Raw genomic sequence first — 18,666 nt, 5'->3', positions numbered from 1 at the left:
ATATTCTATGTACAACTATATAAATAAAATAAAATACGCTATATAAAATTATGAATACCTCCTATAGCTGGTAGGGTTTTGTGTTTATCACTTCACTTTTCTAAAACTTTACTGAAACTGATTAAATCATTTCTAAGACTGGTCCAATCTTTGCTTCTATGATGTTGGATTGCTCCAATCCAGGTGCATAATAATAATGAGATGCTATATTACATTTATGTAAAATTTAAATTATAGTGTTGTTATGATGACATCTCTATATATAACTTGACAAAATATGGGCCCTTCTGTTCTATAGATGGAAATACTGCCTTATGAAGTCAATGAGAATTCTGTCATTCTCTACTGTGAGGCTAGAACTATACAAAAAGTATGACAGTTGTCAGAGAGAGCCTCAGGAGATCTTCTACAGCTTCTGTTGCTGCTTTTAATGATTTGTGTTTTATAAATTACATGAATTATCAGCACTCTATTGTCCTTTTTAACTATGATTTGGGAGCAGAAATGCATACTTCTCAGAAGTCTTGTATATGAGGAGTCTTTTCTAAATGTAATAAATAAATGATTCTCTAAATCAGTTGCCAAAGGAGTGTGATTCCACCAAAGTGATATAATTTATTGTCAAACTTCTCATTATGATATACTATTAAAACATCTCTATAAAGACATTAGCAGAACATCTTTACTCATTTAAAAATATATGCAGTAAGTTGACACCTTTTGGAAAGTACATACAAGTATGTCCAAACAACAGCACTCCAAGGAGTGACAGTTTAAGGCACGTGATTATTTTGCAACCTTTGTTACATAAATCTCTGAATAGACCATATATTTGTAAAACATAACTTCATATATTTCAATAACTAGGTTCACAGCTCAGAGAGACAGAATTCATCTCAATACAGGCAACACTTCTGGGTTTTTCTTTAACATTGCTAGGTCATAGTGCAGCATAATAAACATCATTAAAAAGAACCCTGTTCATGGAGTAAAATATATAAAAGAAACATCAAATATTTCTTCATTTCATCATTTTGCAACAAGGTAGGCCACACTTACTTGTTCAATAAATATCAGCTGTGGAATGTTCCACTTGCCTTTCTTTGACAGCGAATGTCACAAAAAAAATTTAGAGATAGTTTTAGGGAAGCAAGAAATTAACTGGGCTCCCCAGAGGTGAACTGATATTCCAATCTAATAAACAAGGGTAAAAAGCCAAAAAAGCCAGATCCTCAGCAGCTGTGAATCTATGTTGCTGTAATAGAAATTAGTGGTGCTTTATTGATTAAAGTGGGTTGAAGAAGTAACCAAACGATTGAACCCACAGGTACGTATACCATGGGAAATGTAAAAGTACAATCAAAGAGTACGGGAAAAACAATTGAAATAGATGATGAACACTTATAACCTGTTTTTTGTATATACCGTGGTAGACATTGGGAACAATTGCCCTGAAAAAACTCCAAGAACTATAATCCATTATATTCTAGCTATGAGTATGTTCTCAATGTGGAAATTGGGAACATGAAAGTTTTTTTCATCACATTTCAAATTGAGGAACTACTCCAAACAAAACCTTGCTGTAGAAACAATTCTACTAGAAACCCTCTTCGGGAGGCATAAAAGCCTCAGAAATTATGCAAGATATTCCAGTGAAAGGTCTCTTTGCTGTCAGAATGGCCCATTTTATTCTTCATCTGTTTAACTATAGTGATGCAACATATAGAAAATGCCTAAGGCCTTTGAAATGGAGAGGTAAGCCTTTTATACACAATGTCTTTCCTTTTCTGTTGTTTAAAATGGCATGATGTTCCTCTTTGTTTTATAAAACTCCTATAACCCACAGCCCTCTCAAAAGCATACAGCATCCTTCTGGCTTTTCACAGACTGCTGTGTTTGTAAATACAGTGGCGTTTATTGATCCTTTCTTGTTTAGCATAAAAGATTACAAAAACAATAAAAATGTGTATCCTGTGATTTTCAAAATTACATACTCTTGTCTGTGCAACATTTATCTGGTGAAAACTGCCACCTGCTGATGACAATTTAAAAACGTTTCCTTGAGGTAGCCTGTACACAAATAGATTGGGAATCCTCTAACAAGCATGCAAAAGGCAGTCCACAGTGTGGTTCTTTTCCTGACTGCGGCACAGCAATGACCTCTGTACAAAAGCAATAAAAAATGAAAGTTTTATTTCAAAACCAACACTTGATGAGCAGCTTGCCAGTTTTGGTGTTGGTACTTCAGCATTATGCTGTGAGACTGAAGGGTAGATTTTGGCACATTGCACTTTACCTGTCCTAATATTTGGGATTGGTAATGGTCCTGTTATATAGGCCAATTACTAAAATTGTTCCAGTTGTAATATCTGGAACAGTATTAATATGCTCTACTTCACCAAAATAATATGTTCATATGTACTCAGTTCACAAAAACTGTATTTACATTATTGAATTATAACAAGACTAGCTGTGGGTGATGAAGCTTTCCAATTGATTTGCATCATTGCCCAAGATGACTGCCAAACAGGCAGCTGCTTGTGAGCTGATACCAAAAGAACCACTTCTCTGTATCTAATCTCTAAACATGTGTGTTTTGTGTCTGTCTAGGTTTATATATGACATTTGCCATCGCATCTCTGCAATGTGCACCAGTCAAACCTCTTTTAGCAAAGAGGACAAAAATAGAAAGAAGATGTGAACATGAGTTTTCACACATTGCTCCACTCTTTTTGTGTGTCTGGGTAAACCTCTATTTTGACATCTGACACAGAATCACCTAGAAGCCATTCAAAATCTGGGCAGGCAGAGTGAAACAATCACTAATTCCTATAGATAAAGTAAAATTTACTAGAAAAGCCTCTGTCCAGGATCCACTCTCAAACAAATCAGATATCACCCTGAAGGTGACTTAGTTCATTTACAAATAGCTTACACTGATATAAAACAGAAACAAGGAACATATTGGGATCACAGAATTGGCCAAACACTCACCTTCTATTGCTGTTATAGAACCTTTGCAACTTATACCACTGAAGATTTCAAGTCAAAATTTCAGGACTGGAATCTTCCAAGGCAAAATACACATAAGTCAGAGGACTATACGCTGGCATGTAGCATTACGGATCTATGAGAGGTCTCAGAGTTTTCACTTTTATCTAGTCTTCATCTGAGTTGACTTTCACTGATGTCTCCAGCTATCTTCAAGGTGACGTAGATCTAATTCATATGCAATAAGGGTCTAGTGCAATCTTAAGTGTCATTTAACAGAAAACCACACACAAAAAAATTAAGGACGTTCCTAGCACAAACAGGTAGGTATATATATGCATGTGCTTCTGTACAATACTTTGAACCGTCAACATCCTGAGTCATTGTGGCACTTAAACCATGTGGCAAAACTCAGAATACCATCTGAGAAACCATTATCCTGATCAGCTATTGAAAGTGATACATAAATTAACAGAATAATCTAAAAGTATTTGGAAGGTGTCTTCCAAAGCAGCAGTAAAAATGACAAATATTTACAGTCCTATCTGAGTGAGGCTATTTAAAATAAAGCAGTTTAATTAAGAATATGAAATGAATCGCTTGTGACCACACAAATTAAAATACTGAGCTAATTCTGGGTGTTCTTTCATTCCAGTGCTACTGAGTTGAGGGAATAAACGTGAAGGAAGGAACTAACCCTCCTGGAGTACTTGATTAAATTTCAAGATGCCAGGACTTTCCTCTCCCTGGAAAGTTTTCCACGAGAGTCAATATCCCACAATTACTCAGTGACACAAATATTCAAGAGCAGGAAAATGTTTTTCTTTAGCTTGCACTTATAAAAGCCACCAATCAATTTCAATCAGAGTAGACTTAGCAGGGAAGAGGTTAACCACTTGCTTCTCCTACTTTAATTTCATATAGCATAAATATTTAATTCCATTACTGAAGAAGCAAATACAGTCTAGTTCTTTAAATGTATTTATGGTATAATGGCATAATAAACCATTTCCATGTAAAAAAAAATCAACGATTTACCATTTGAAAAGATTCTTGGTTTAACCCTCCAAAAATAATAGATTATTTGTAACAGTCTACATGAAAAAATAACAAGGAGTCATATTTCCCCCTCACTATGCACCCTTACATTATGAATAAGAACTTAAAAATGTAAGTACAGCAGAAAAGCTCCAGTGTTTCTGACATCACAGGACCCCACTCCCTTTCCATGTGTTCTAGAGCAGATCCTATGAACCAATAGGTTGCTCTCTATTGTTACAGAAGCCCTTTGTTCAAGTGATTCTCTCTCATCATCTTCTTTCAAGTAAGTCCTGGCTCACAACTGTGTTTCCTCTTGTTCCAAAGAATGTGGAGGGACATGGCAAGATGCTGGAAGAGATGCTAGCTTCTGAAGCTTGGGGTGTTGCAGAGGTTTTGGCCTGTGAAAAGAGCGTCGGCTTTGTACACGTCTGGCTGCAGCAGACCTGTAATTTCCTTGTACATCAAGCAACATTTTCTTCTCTTGGGGCTCCTTCAGGTAAGAGTCTTCCAGCCCTTCAAAGATAAGTAGAGAATTCTCTTCTTGTGAATTCTCTGACTTGTAGCTAACTTCAGAACAATAACCTGAGTTTACTGTCTCTTTGTTATTCGTATCTGTACCTGATTCCCAGAAGAGATCAGGTACATTTGGGTCACATGAAGCTATATACTCGGAGACAGAAGAAAGAGATATATTCCCTCTGTTTTCCAATGAAGAATAGTTTTGGGTCCAAGGCATTTGAAGACAAGAGGGGAAGAAGTGGAGGGGATTCACTGAAACACTTCCATTTTGGTTTAGTTGATCATCTGAAGAGGAGTATTCTGTCATTTCAACATCATGGTCCATATCACCTAAAGAACACAAATAAATAGAAACATTTGTAGTACATACTTTATCTATTAGTATACTGGCTGTTGGGCTTTGCTTTTGGCTATTTTTTTGAAAGTCTTATGAAAGGGGGTGGTTTAAGTTGTTTGTTTGTTTTTCTGAAGAACTCTACTCTATACCCAGTTCTATCTTGGACAACCTAAAGAGAGTTAATTAAACTTCTTATCCTTGCTGAGAGTCAGGCAAAACTTGGCTCAGTGTTTGTAATGAAAGACTAGCTGTTTCAGATAGTTAAGGAGATGGAGCCATCCTCTGGGCACTAAAGTGTGTCTTTATCTTGAAACACTTAGTCCTGATGCTCAGTAAGGAAATATTTCAGAATCTTTTTATATAAATTACATTCTTTCAATGAAGTAGCAGAGAGTATCTCCAGGGAGTCAATTTCTTATTGATCAGAACTATGATCAGTTTTTGATATATGTTAGATATGTAAAGAAACAACCTTTTCACTCTTGGCTTCCAGTTTCCATTGTTTTTTAAAAACTTTTAATTGAAATTTCATTATCATTCTCTTATTAGGAGAATTTTGTTAAGGAGATCATTCAGAGGACTGTTTCTGAGAATAATCAAGGTCTAAGCTTATTAGCTTGGGAAATCTAACTTTCCAAAGCACTTGTTAAGAAACGCAGCAGTAAAAAATCCAGTGATTTTGATATGTAAAAGTTACCTGCACAAAAACTTACAAATACCACTTCCTAATAAAAAAGTAAATGATAAGTTAGGCAGCTGAACGGAGGAAAAGAACAAAGGTTAGCAAGAAAATGTTCAGCAAGTCATATGTCAATATTCTGTGACAATGTTCTCAGTGGGGAAGAAAAAATAAAGAGAATTTCAATGTGGATAAGTGTCAAGGAGAAATTTTCCTCTTGAAGTGTTGCTCATTGTTCACACTTTTAATCAGGATATTGGACTGTAATTCATAGTTCTTTAATCCAGTATTTATTTTAAAACATCATTTAAAAAATAAGTCAAGATGCATTAGTAAGGAACTGAGTACTAGAACCAAACACAGACCCACAGGCTACTCCAGTAAAGAAAGTGGTCTGTTTCCTCTAATTGCACTTAAACTAGCACATTTTCTGAAAGGACAGAAGCCAGAATAGAAGAAAAATAGGTCTTCCTTTTCTATTTCTTTTCAAAAGGTTGTGAAATTCTTCTCAAGTCAAGATTAACAGCATTCACTCTTATCCTGAAGTCTTTGTCTGAACAAAGTTTCATCAACTAACCACAGAAGTGCATTCCACTTACCACATTTCTTTGTTTGTTGATGTGCAGAGGACACTCAGACATAGATTTGTGATCATGTATTCCACAAAAGTGAATTCATGATGACACCGACTTCAGCATTTCATTGCACAATCCCTGCAATGCCCTGTGTTCTATTCAATTACGATATCTGAACTGTGACCTGCCGACCTCATTTGAAGCATTGCCCAACTTGATTATAGAAGTGAAGGCTGCTTTTTATGGTATGGAAAACTTCCACACAGCAAAAACTAAAGGGCAACTAGGATATTCATTTAAACCCTGAGTAAGTTTAATTCTAAGCCTCTAACACATTAGAAGCAAAAAGTTATTCACTGCATCAGAAAGCTAAGCCTCTTTCTAGTTTCAGAATAAGATATGGATTAAGATAAACTCATAGTTTAAGGATAAAGCTCTAACTGGAATACTGCTTCTCCACAATACTGTGGTGTAATTATCTCTGTCCACAAAAGGGAACTGGTACATTCTAGTAAACATGATTCATTTTAAACTCCTTTCTTACGTAATGATACATCAGTAGTGTCACTGAGTACTTGTATTGTAGCAGTGGTGCCATTTTCCATCCTGGGCACTGGGTAGTCTGGACAAATATTCAGAACTGACTCAAGGCTTCTTAGCAAAAGAGTCAAAAATCATACTCCATTTAGGGAATTCAGGTATCAGTTTTATCATCTAGCACTAACAAAGAAACCTGAAGCCTCTTGAAAATGAGTGCACAATATTCTGGTACTTGGAATACTATTCTCTTGGCATTTGAAATGTTCAAGTCAAAACAAAGAGAAGGACCATTATCTGCTGTAAAAATAGCAAGGCATTGGACCCCAAGTAGTTGAACAGCTCTTCTGCAGAAGGAAAATCGAAAGATGTTTTGTTAATTAAGTTGAAGGAAAATAGAAGATGTTTAGTTGTACAAAGAAATCAGGAAGGAAATAGATGTTCTAGAAGAAGAAAAATCAGAAAAGTAAGTTTACTTCTCAGTAGTCAGGATTGATAAGAAGGTTGGTTAAAAATAAAGGTGGTAACATTGTTTAAAATATTACATATGTGTTGATTCTGGAAGAAAAGTTCTGGGTCGGTCCTCTGGGCCATCTGCTAGAAGGAAGGAATCTACTGATTTATTGCTGAGCCGGAATGGAGCAAGTCGTCTGAAGTTTTCTGGAGAATATGGGATCTGCACTCGGGCCCTTTGTGATGGTACCACAGTATCTTCACTAGATAACCACGGTGAGAATTTCATGTAGATGCTTTGATCATCATCAGCTGAAAATACCGGGTTATCAATTCCTAAAAACAAAAAATTCACAGGGGACAAGTAAAATTAATCAAAATAATATCTCAATAATACAGCAAGATGCTTTGTAAAGGAGATGGTTGTTGGTGGAAAAAAGTACGCTGATGCACACTGGTATAGGTGTGACTAAGCCAATACACAGACCGTTATACACACATACACCTTGGTTATTGCTAGATATATATGGATTTCTATTAAAGGGAAAAAATGGATATTATATCCCATATGCAGTTATGTTTGGGATATCTGGAGACAAAAAAAAATCAATAAAAGAAGAAATCAGCCCAAACATTTTAATTAAAAAAGAAAAGCACAACATAAAATAACTGCAGAAAATTCTTATCAAATCCACAAAAAAGAAAGAAAAGATGGGACAACATGCAAAAAAAACCCCAAAAACCCCAAAGCAACTTCACCACTCTATAAAGGAATGAGATTTGTGTGAGGTAGCTAAAACATGCCATGAAACAGTCAAAAGTAAGCTACAGGAGACTGTTAACAGAGTTATCAAGTTTGTAATGCTTTTACAGAAACATTTTAGGCCTGCATCTTGTCACCCACTTATTTCTGGGGGTTTTTATACATACTCAAACATAGAATTTGCCACAAAACAGTGAGAAGACTGTATCAGCATGTTTGCCAAAAGAGTACAGACACAAGCGTTTTTCTTCACTGTATGCACCATATTACATATGAAGCAAACAATGTCATGCTGAAAAATTCAAACACAAAAGTGTTTAAAACTTTATAAATCATATTATATGATTTCTGTTATATATAGCGATATGCTTCCAATCTGATATTTTGGAGCCTTTCAGGGCTGGAAATCAAGTGCAATGAGTGCTCCAGAAACGCTGCAAATCTGCTCCTTTCAGTGACTTCTGTGAATCTGTAAAGAATCTGAGGGAGTTGTGAATTTAGGAGAAATCTTGTCTGAAATAAGAAAAACAAAATTTCTCACAATGAAGTGCTTCCAATGCAAGTAGAAGACAGTTCCAAAGGACTAATATTGACTGCTCTTTTGAGGTAAGACAATTTTAAAATTTCTGTTGCTAGAAATAATTAATGATTTTAAAACTGGTTTAGGTAGTCATGTTCACAACTTCTATCAGTAGCAAATTTGATGTTCACAACTACTATCAGTAGCAAATTTGATGTTCTCCATACATCCAGATATCCAAAACTTGTTATGTTAACATTAATATTAAGCAAATACATTTTCAAATAGAACACATAAAATCAAAGCAAACAACAACAACAAAAACCCCCCAGGCTAAATCATCAGCATTTCTAATATCTTTTTAAAAATTTGAGAAAAAAACCCCTTTGTAGGTAATAAATAGTTTTACCGGTAGAATTATCTGTGAAATTTTGTTGTGTCACATTAGCCAGGAAATCAACTCCTTTGCCCAGATGCAAAGTCTCATAATCATTATTTTCTTCTGATTCAGAAAACTCCAAATCTGTTGGGGAAAGGGGGCAGGGGGAGGGAAAGAAAGTCCAATTTGATTAGAGATTTTTATCAATTCTGATAGAAAATGCTATTTCATGCTGGTTTGATGCTGGCATAGTTATCAGATACATCTTTAACAAGGATCTAGATAAGGGTAAAATTTAATCAACAGTTGTGGCACTGAAATGTGAATGTATATACAGGTTTCAGCTTAGATACCAATTATATCAAGAAACTCAGTGCAGGTTTCTGGCTTGCATTAACATATGGTGCTGTGATAAAAAGAGATTTCACACTTTAGCCAAGCTTTTGCCTAGCAGAATTGCCTTCCTGGAACTTAAACACACCAACATGTGACATGGCACCACTGCTCCTGCTGTGTTCTGTGACTTAAATGCTCATAAGTTGACAAAAGCCCCATTACAATGAGCAGTGGCTGCATTTTCATCACTTTATAGAGGTCATTTGTATCCTGACTAATTTTAGACCTAATGAAGTCATTGCTGCTTTTACTGCATTAGAATAAGTTTTTCAATTGCTGCTAAACCACTTGTTAAGACTGTCCTACAATTAAGCTTTTTTTGTTTTAAGTAGATGATGACATCTTACAGAGTTTTTTAATAAGACAACATTGAATGACTTACTAATGAATATTTGGGAAGCTTTTCCCATGCAAAAAAGTTTGAGAAAATTACACTTAGGAAGCCAACCTGTTCTGCCCCTGTCAGTGAAAGAAAAGTAACACTCGGTAAATGGTTCAAAGAAGATGCATAAAGAAAAGTATTTTTGCTTGGAGCTATGAAGAAAAGATGAATCCCTCTCTATTTCACTTTAGTTCTCTTTGACATCAAGGGATTGCAGGCATAAACAGTGGAAAGAACACAAATAAAAGTTAGTTCAGTGGCTTTTAACCATATTTTGAAGTGTTTTAAAGTGACACATATTATTTTATAATTATATAACAAACATATAAGCATCCATCACATATTGCTGTGCCTGACATCAATGGCTAAAATATTTAAGAATTTGGGGTTTTACGTTAAAAACCAACTTTTGCAAGGAGTACTCCCTAGACTGGTTAGCTTCCAATTACAATCTCAAGGCGACCTGTGTTTTAGATTTGATGATGAAGGTGACTCAGCACTGAAACTGGTCTCTGACTCTGTGATCCTTTCAAAGCTATGCTCTCCTTGAATACTAACATGCTTTCTTAGCCTCAAATCTGATTCAGACCCTTCTATAACAATGGACTTTAACTCAGATTAGAATGTCGTTTCAACTGCTCAATTTTATATGGCTGATATCCTGGGAAGACATATCCTGCTGTGATGAAAAAGAAAAATGTTAGAATCTCTGTGCACCTTACCCAAAGGGAAGCTGAAAGTTCATTTCACTGCAGTATTGTAGCCACTACATTGTTTTGTTTTCAAAATTTAAATGCAGTATTTTAAAAATCTGAGTAAAAAGGCCAATTAAAATTCTGTTTGTCATCCAGCTTCCTAGAAAAATCACTTCTAAACCATAGAGACATTACATTTAAGCATGGAGAAGATCACTACTCCGAGTTCTAAATTATTACTAGAAGCCCCTTTTTAATAGCAGTTTCACTGTTGAATATCACAAAAACTTTTAGTGATGCTTTACTAGTAATGTAGCTGGTAAAATGGAGTTAATGAAAATCATCTAAGAATCTTTTTACCTTTTTCCTTCATAGTAAAATCTTGTACTGGATTTTCTGAAGGAATGGTTCCATTTGGTATGACACTGCTGTTCCTCTGAAAAGAAAGCAAACAAAGCGACCAAAAATGCCAATGTCTTCAAACAGCAATGGCAGTGACATCCTTTGAAATGACGAGTCCAGCAGCATAACCCCGAAATCTGTTGTAATCTGTGCTTGAGACTCAATATGAATGCTATTAGTTTCCCACCTACGCTGATAGTATGTACAGAGTCAAAAAAGAAACTTTGTCTTTTTGTATGCTGTGTTCCCTCTTAGTTTCATATCAATTTGGTTGAATGCTCTATGCTGTAGTGCTTCTCTGCTACCTCTATCCTGCAAAATCTCCCCACAGTGTTGTAGCATGGTTCAGGGTCTGTTGTTTTCCAAGTGATCAGAAACCTCTCACCCAGAAGAGTCTCAAAACATAGAGAAAAAGAGAATGTGAGAAGATGCCCCCTGAGTTACCTCATAGTTTAATCTCTTCTTGCTTAGGTCCTTTAAGTTCATGAAGTTCTACAGGACAGAGATAAATGCAGGACATAGGACCCTTCGGAGTCCTCCCTGCCCTCCCCACCCCTTAGTTTCTATAATAGGTGGCTTTTTCTGGGTCCTTGTGAAAGTATTTTACCCTTTTTTGGCCCCGGTCTCGCTTGTGGATTTTATTGAGCTTCTTGGGATGGTTTATTCCTAGTTTGGTACTCTTGAAAGATTCTAAGCGCTTCCTCATTGTCCTATGGAAAATCTCCTTGTCTTGTTTATCATCTTCACTGTGCATGATCTCATGTCGACTGTACAGGTGTTTGTGCTGTGGCCAGGAAGGGAAGACAATATTCATTTATTTAGAAATACAGCTCGAAGCCCTGAATCAATGCATTCAATCAGTGTCATGGAAATGTAAACAACTCCATGGGAAAGAATGAACAAGAAACTAGTCTGAAGGCATTAATGAAACTTCTGTTTTTCTTTCTTCTCTATGAAACAGGTGTAAGTCCAAGAATCTTAAGTACGTAAGAGTGGACTGTCATTCAAAGTAAGCCTCTCCCTATAAGTATCTGAATTACTTCAGTCAATACACCCCATTTAATCCTGATTAGAACCTATGTTGGACACAGTTCTGCGTTGCACTGGCCTCAGTGATTTCAAAGGCACTAACTGTGTTAAAAAGGCATGTTCTCAAGTGAGAAAGCACGCAGACAAAGAGCCCATCTTCCTCAAGGGTGCAGATTTTGCAGCGAGTTGTCTCCTTTTGAGTTTCTCTCCCAAGTTTTGGTTCATAATACCTCCTAGCTTTAGACTGGAAAACAGTTCAATGCTAGCCTTTTGCTCTCACCTCCTGCCTGGGTTTATACAGGTACTGTTGTAGGGTGTGATGAGCAAGTGTATCTTCTGTGTCCCGGATACTTTTCCTCCTCTGCTCTAAAGCTTGCATGTCGAGGCAAACTGGTCCAGCTTTTTCTCTCCTGAAGAAGGGAACAAACAGTAGTTTTTAAAATCATTAATTGCTGAAGAGGGGTAATAAACAGGAAGATGAGGAACAAGAGGGAGAAAAGAAGATGAAGTTTTTTAAAAAGAAAAGGAAGGGTAAGAACTGGCTAAATGGAAATAAGCAAGCAAATGCCTAATGAGAAATGTGAAAAGATTATGTTTTTTTCTGTCAAGTGGATGTAGCATTAATTTCACAGCTTATATGGTCTGTTCAGTGAGAGGTTCATCAAAGAGTTATGGAAGTGGTGATTTTTTCCCTCACTTCTCTCTTGACTTATTCTGGAACAGATACAGAAATAACATCTAGCCATGTATAGAGCAGCTGGTGAACCAAAGGCAAATGAAACAACTCTAATATGGATGTCTGCTTCATCTTACCAGCTTTTACTGAAAAAAATTGTTTGTGTGTAAAATGCAACAATATAAATCCATGTATACTGATTTTATGTGAGAGAAAATATTAATTAAAGTTAAAGAAAAGTAGCAAATTAAGCCCCTGTAAATTGCATTTTTCGGGTTTTTAAACATTGTTTCAATTTCCTCTCATGTACATCCCCATCAGTCCACATTACTTACAGCAAATAAGAGACAGAGCTTTCCACAGTACTTGGAAGTGGGGTGCTGAAATCCACATTCACCATGTTGTCTGTGCTTGGAGAACGTATAAATGCCAACGAACCTCTACGTTCTCCCTGGTCACAGAAAGAAACAAGACATATTACAGCTGTAAACACCTATGACAAAATGTGTATCAGAAAATACTGATAATTTGTGAGACTGCTGCACTCAAACGGCACAAGAGGCATGGGAAAAGTTGTATTTCGGTAACAAATACAAAACATTTTTTGGTTTTATGGTTTCTTTACGTTGAGTGACGTTAGCCCCATGAACAAAGCCAGGAGTAAACCTATTCCACTCTTTTAAATTGGTTTTGAGGAGGTGAGCGACTTCTTAGGCCTCAATAGATTTGCAATTTTACTTTGTACCATGTTTCAAGCCAAGTGCATAGGAATATACATATAGATTTCTATGGATTGACACATCACTGCACTAACAGTAACATTTTCAAAAATAAAAGACTAAGTTTTCTGTTCCGTACCAGATTGGAAGCAGCAAATGTTAAGTGGTGATAGAAGTCTACAAGGCTATTTGAAAGAGGTTATGGCATGTCAGAATGAGATACTGAAGGGATGAGATTTTCTTTCAGTTCTAAAACTAGCGTGCAGAAGTGAACTGCTCGAAAAACTCAGATTTATGCTGTCACAGATCTCCCTGCAACTTATGTAATCTCTTGTTTAGGTGAAAGGTATTTTTTGGGTGACATTGTGGTTACATAGGCTGAACCCATCTACGGTTTTGAAGCACAGCAGAGAGAAATCGCATAGCAGGTCTCTACATTTTAAACAGTAATAAAGCCATCTCTCTCGCAGAACATTAAAAGAGATTTTTTTGTACATTTCTCCAATTTTAACTGAACTGTGTTCCCTTTACATTTTGATATTCATAGAGCAAATCAAATAAATGCTTTCTTTTGCTGTGGTAGCCCATGTACATGTTACAGTATGTGTTGGATCAGACTAATGACATTAAGAAGTACACTCTGGCTTCTGCAGGCAGAAAACTTGAGATTAATAAAATTACTTTATGGGACAGCATCATTCCATCCATTTTCTTAAGTGAATCTGACTTTCTTTTCAAATCAAGTTTAATATATACATCATACCGTATCATCAGTGGAGGAATTTTAGTCAGAACAAGTTATGAACTGTAATCACTTCTGTTCATCTGCTCTGGATTATTTTTATTTTGCTTGGCTTAGGTTCTCCTCTCTCAACTGTAAGGAATTTATTTAGGTTGACATTGAACTCTCTCAAGCTCCTGTTTGTTATATAGATGCAGCATAAAGCAGAGCTGAACAAAGGAAAAAAATATAAAATTGTTTTTAAACTCCTCAGTTTCTTGCAAGTGAGAAGTAAGCAGCTGAGGAAAGCAGATCTTTACTTGTCCTGGAAGAAATTGCTTCAATTTCAATATCAGCTTGTAATTAATAGATATTTAGTGCAAAAATATATTTGAGAAGTCAAGAAAAAGTCATTAAAGCAGTGTATCACTGAAGCAAATATTCAAGTGACAAAAGTGAAATGACTTTGGGATTCACAACTCATAACTAATTTCTGCTGGAAGAAATTATGTTGCAAAACTTGTGTAGAGATTGGAGAACTTTTAATTACTTTGTCTATTATTATCACATCAGTAAACATTCACCAATAGAATTTATCTGCAGGACACAATATACAGGTAGCAAAAGTCAGTTTTCCTTGTGTTTCCTAAAAATTTGGCAATCTGACTATACTATGTGGAATTGAAGACATTATTGGTCAAAAATTCTGGTGCTAAATCTGCATGGTTTAGTGATACAGCCCTTTGCATCTGTTAAAGAGAGGAAATACTGTAATAAATTCAACACTGAATCTGAACATGAATTTCATGCTCATCCATATCAAAGTATTATCTAACTTTCTGCCTCTGAGGTGTGACCCAGAAAGCACCAAAAGCAAGTAAATTAGTTCTTGAACTCAGATGGTCTGAAAACCAAATGGGTAATTTACAAAATCTCAAAAGGAAGTATTTGCTTGTCTTTTGAACCACTTCCCATTTTTCACACTAACATAATTTATGAATTTCATCTTGTTTTCTGAATTCAATCTTTGAAATTACATGTTTCACTGGAAGAAGTCCGCCTGGCTGTAGCTCATTAAAAAAAAAAAGATCTTAGTAGCTGTAGTATTATCAGTTGTAGTAATAATTTATTTTATTTAAATTAAGAAAATTAACTGATATATCACCTAGCTGTGAAAAAGAGTTCATCTGGAGATTATAGGGATAGATAGATTAAAATTTCAAAGATCACCTTTAAAAATATTTCATTTAAAACTGTCCTTTACACTATGAGAACACTGCACATTTGTGGCTATTTGAACTAAGATGACTAGTTTCGTACTGAAGAAGGTTGTGAATTCTTCCACAATCTGGTAACATTGCTCCAGTCTGAGAATGGTACTTCAGTAGAAGGTCAGAAACTTTCTTCTATTCTGTAGTTTTAAAAACTTCTCCTATTGCAAATCTTAAGTTTCCCTAACTTCATAATTCTGTGATTGGATTTGATATTTGTTGTATCACTTTAATCCTAATTTTTGAATTGTGGGGGTTATGATTTCATTGAATTAAAGTTGCCATTCCCACTTTTTTTTTGTGTGTGTGTGTTATGATGATCTGGCAGATTGAGATTAGCAGTCCACTATTTTGGCCATGTACCACACCATTTGTAGGTAAGCTTCTTCAAATTAGATTTGTCACTGCATAGAACCACTCTTCTGCAGGAGCCAGATTCTGTTGATACATTCAGAAAGACAATATTCCTCCAGTATTTTTTCATGTAGTAAATATAGAAACAAAGATATTCAGTAAAATCCAACAGAAGAGTACACTGACGTAAGTACAATATACTAATTCCTGGTGATCAGGCATAATACTGAGAACTACAGCTCCTCAAAAAGGTAACACCGAGATTCAAAACATATTTAAAAAAAAAAAGCAGATAGAGATGGAAATATTTTTCCTTTAGACATCTCCTGCAATATATCAACTTTAGGTCATATTATAAATTTTAAAAAATCAAATCCCAAGTGATGCTATAATATGTCAACAAGTATTCATAAGTACCTCAGCCACATAGCTAATTGCATCCTTCAAGTTGAGTTCATGGAAAACATTAAGGATTTGATCTCTTGATTTTTGAGCAGACCTTCTCATCAGTATTTTTCTGAGGAATTTCCTATCAAAATTGGACCACCTGATAATTTAAACAAACTGTGTTAATGGCAAGAAGCAATTTTAGTTTCACAGCATTTTTAATTTAGCATAAATTATATTTTTTGAGCTAAACACTCTTTAAAAAATTATGAACACGTGATCGTGTTTTGAAGCTTTTCAATTAGCATGTAAAGAAAGGTAATGAAAAGCCTCCTACAGAATTGTACAGCTATCACAAAGCATTTAATCTGTTCACTTACCAACACTACTACAACAAGAGTGCTATGATTATAGTATCCCATTTCAAATTCAGTAAGACATTTTACACTTTAGGAGATCATGCTCCCTTATTTTTCTGCTTCTGATTATATTTAATTTTCTTCCCTCCTTTGGAAAACAATTTGCTTTTCCCCAGCTGTATTGTAGGACAGCCAGACTAGAAAATCAGATCACAAAGGTGCTCCTCCAAAAGCTCTACCAGAGGGCCTTATTCATACCATTGATGTACTCTGCTATGGAGAATAGTAGTGATGTGTATTTTCTGTGATTTACATTTCCAAGATTGTCACCATCAGTGAGGGTGGCAGGAGCTGCCATTACTCTGAGGAAGCACTTTCATGCCTATAGAGTCCAAAAGGCAGCCTTAAGATGGTCTCATTCAAAATACATTAGTCACCAAACCACACACTCAACCATGAATCTACATTAAGCTACTCCTTTTTATTCAAGGAGATTCCTTTCTGACATGTAAGAAGTCAAACTCTAATCTGCCACTTAAAAGATACAGCTCCATCTTCAAGGCAGTATTTTAAAACTGGGGATGTATTCTCCCATATTATATATAGCCCACTGAAATTCATTGCCCGAAAGTAAACTACAAATTTAGACCAAAAGAAAGAAGATATTCTGTCTGGAATGCCTCAGGAAAATTCTTCACTGCATAAATGAATGAAGAGAAAAAGGAAAGGAAAGAGACTGTCCCTATAACTGGATGCAGACAGGTGAGTAATTCTGCTTGAGTTCCACTACGATCTAGCTCCAGCCTAGTAGTTGTATAGTTGCATAAGCATAATGCTAAGCCTAAACCAATAGACTCAGCTTCTCAGGAAGGGTTAGGGGAATGCTCTGCAGAAAGCTAGCACAGCCACATGGCTTTTGGATTGGAACTGGCATGTTGAGTCAGCAAGAGGTTAGCAGATCAAAACTGTGACTGCCTGCACCTATGAAATGACCTAACTCCATGAAGAGAACAGCCTAAGCTGAAATAACACTCTTAAAGATGTCCAGATTTAATGTCCTTTTTTCCACACTTATTCGTCTAGATGTGGAAGTGTGCCCATCATAATGGTAACTCTTCACATGTGCTTTAAAGAAAATGGTGTATCTGTCAGCTGAGTAATTTTGCTTCTCTCAAAATGAATCAGCTATAAACAGAGGGGAATGGTTCATTATTGGTTTCAAACTAATAGGCTGAAACTATCAGAGTCATTTTAAAGCACCCTCTGCCATTACTTTCAGAGATGTTGTACACATCCTTTGTAGAAATAGGATAAGCAGCTAGCCCAGTTGTAGCTGAGGTTTTTTAATGCCCCCACACATAAATATTTTTCATGAAATGTAGTATTACAGAAAAGTACCAACATTAACATTTTAGCTTAAAACTTGTACAAATAGCCAGTTCTCTAACCTCAAGAGAATCTGACTCCTGAATGTGAACTGAGGCACCTGCAAAGGCATAATCTGAACTGTAGAAGAGAAAGAACAGATTCCAGTTGTAAGGGGACAAAAATACACTGTTTTCACATTTGCTATATTTCCAGTATTTTCAGTATATAACCTCTTAAACTACATTCTACATCCTTGCTTTCCTAAACTCACAGGCTTAAAAAGTGATAATGTACAGATAAGATTTCCTAGCAGTATTTCAACATTCCAAGTTAGTTACTACTTACTTGTCTCTCAGATAATGATGGCCTATTTGTCCAGAAATGTCTTCTATAGCAGAAAGAATGTGATCAAAGGCCTAGGAAAGTGAAACTGGGGTTAAGATCTTTACAGAAATAAAAAAGCATAAATAGAAAATAGATCAAATTTTCTTTTTAAGTTAGACCAGGTGACTATGCAGAATAATTTATTGCTGTTAAGCAAATTTATTTCCCATTTACAGAAATACTAACTACTATAAGCTTTTCTTCAAAGGTCCTGAGCTTTCTAACCAGTTCTTTATAAATTCACTAACTATTCTTGAATTACAATGTTCTCAGCAATAAGGTACTCAGACTCCCATTTTAACATTCAGTTTTAAAACTTTTTATTGACTCATTTTGCCATCTCCATTTCTGACCCATGAAGTACATCAGCCACTATTAGTGTCAATGATTAAATCAGTTGAACAATTTCCCTAGTGTGTCTTTTCAGATGTTTCAGGAATCCATACTCCCCTCAGAGTAGAAGTAGGCATCATTCTTTTAATATCTAGAGCAAAATTTTGTCCTGATTATGTTAGATGGCTGATAGAAATCCCAAGGTTTATAATTGTTGATTCAAACCAAGGCAGCTGCAGGTACAATTTGGTCTTTTTCTGCATGTGGTTGTGAACATTTTACTCTGAACATTGGAGTGATTACTGCAGAATATACAGATGCTAGATTTGCAACAACATGGGTGATATATTTGGCACAGATGAAGCTGTACCTTGAGTACTGTGGTCAGTTTTGGGC

The 18,666-nt window shown here is 35.7% G+C and overlaps 1 protein-coding gene across 6 annotated transcripts in view; it reads right to left on the bottom strand.

The window, feature by feature from the left end:
• Positions 1-540: 540 nt before the first annotated feature.
• Positions 541-18,666, bottom strand: part of SLC9A3 (solute carrier family 9 member A3) — a 54,323-nt gene continuing 36,197 nt past the window's right edge. For 2 of the 6 annotated variants that reach the window (XM_032684105.1, XM_032684150.1), the window contains 8 exons: positions 17,899-17,969; positions 15,857-15,986; positions 12,710-12,825; positions 11,979-12,108; positions 11,277-11,453; positions 10,628-10,703; positions 8,825-8,938; positions 541-4,881 (listed from right to left, as the gene is read on the bottom strand). In XM_032684105.1, the coding sequence (XP_032539996.1) occupies positions 4,328-4,881; positions 8,825-8,938; positions 10,628-10,703; positions 11,277-11,453; positions 11,979-12,108; positions 12,710-12,825; positions 15,857-15,986; positions 17,899-17,969 (1,368 nt within the window). In that variant the 3' untranslated portion in view covers positions 541-4,327. Of the gene's footprint in view, positions 4,882-7,220; positions 7,469-8,824; positions 8,939-10,627; positions 10,704-11,276; positions 11,454-11,978; positions 12,109-12,709; positions 12,826-15,856; positions 15,987-17,898; positions 17,970-18,666 lie in introns of those variants that run through there. The other 4 variants (XR_004356342.1, XM_032684139.1, XM_032684130.1 and 1 more) reach the window with 4 other exon arrangements.

The sequence above is a fragment of the Chiroxiphia lanceolata genome, chromosome 1 (genome assembly GCF_009829145.1).
Source record: "Chiroxiphia lanceolata isolate bChiLan1 chromosome 1, bChiLan1.pri, whole genome shotgun sequence".
Taxonomy (NCBI): domain Eukaryota; kingdom Metazoa; phylum Chordata; class Aves; order Passeriformes; family Pipridae; genus Chiroxiphia; species Chiroxiphia lanceolata.
The sequence above is the reverse complement of the archived record's forward strand: the minus strand, read 5'-3'. Positions and strand labels throughout refer to the sequence as shown.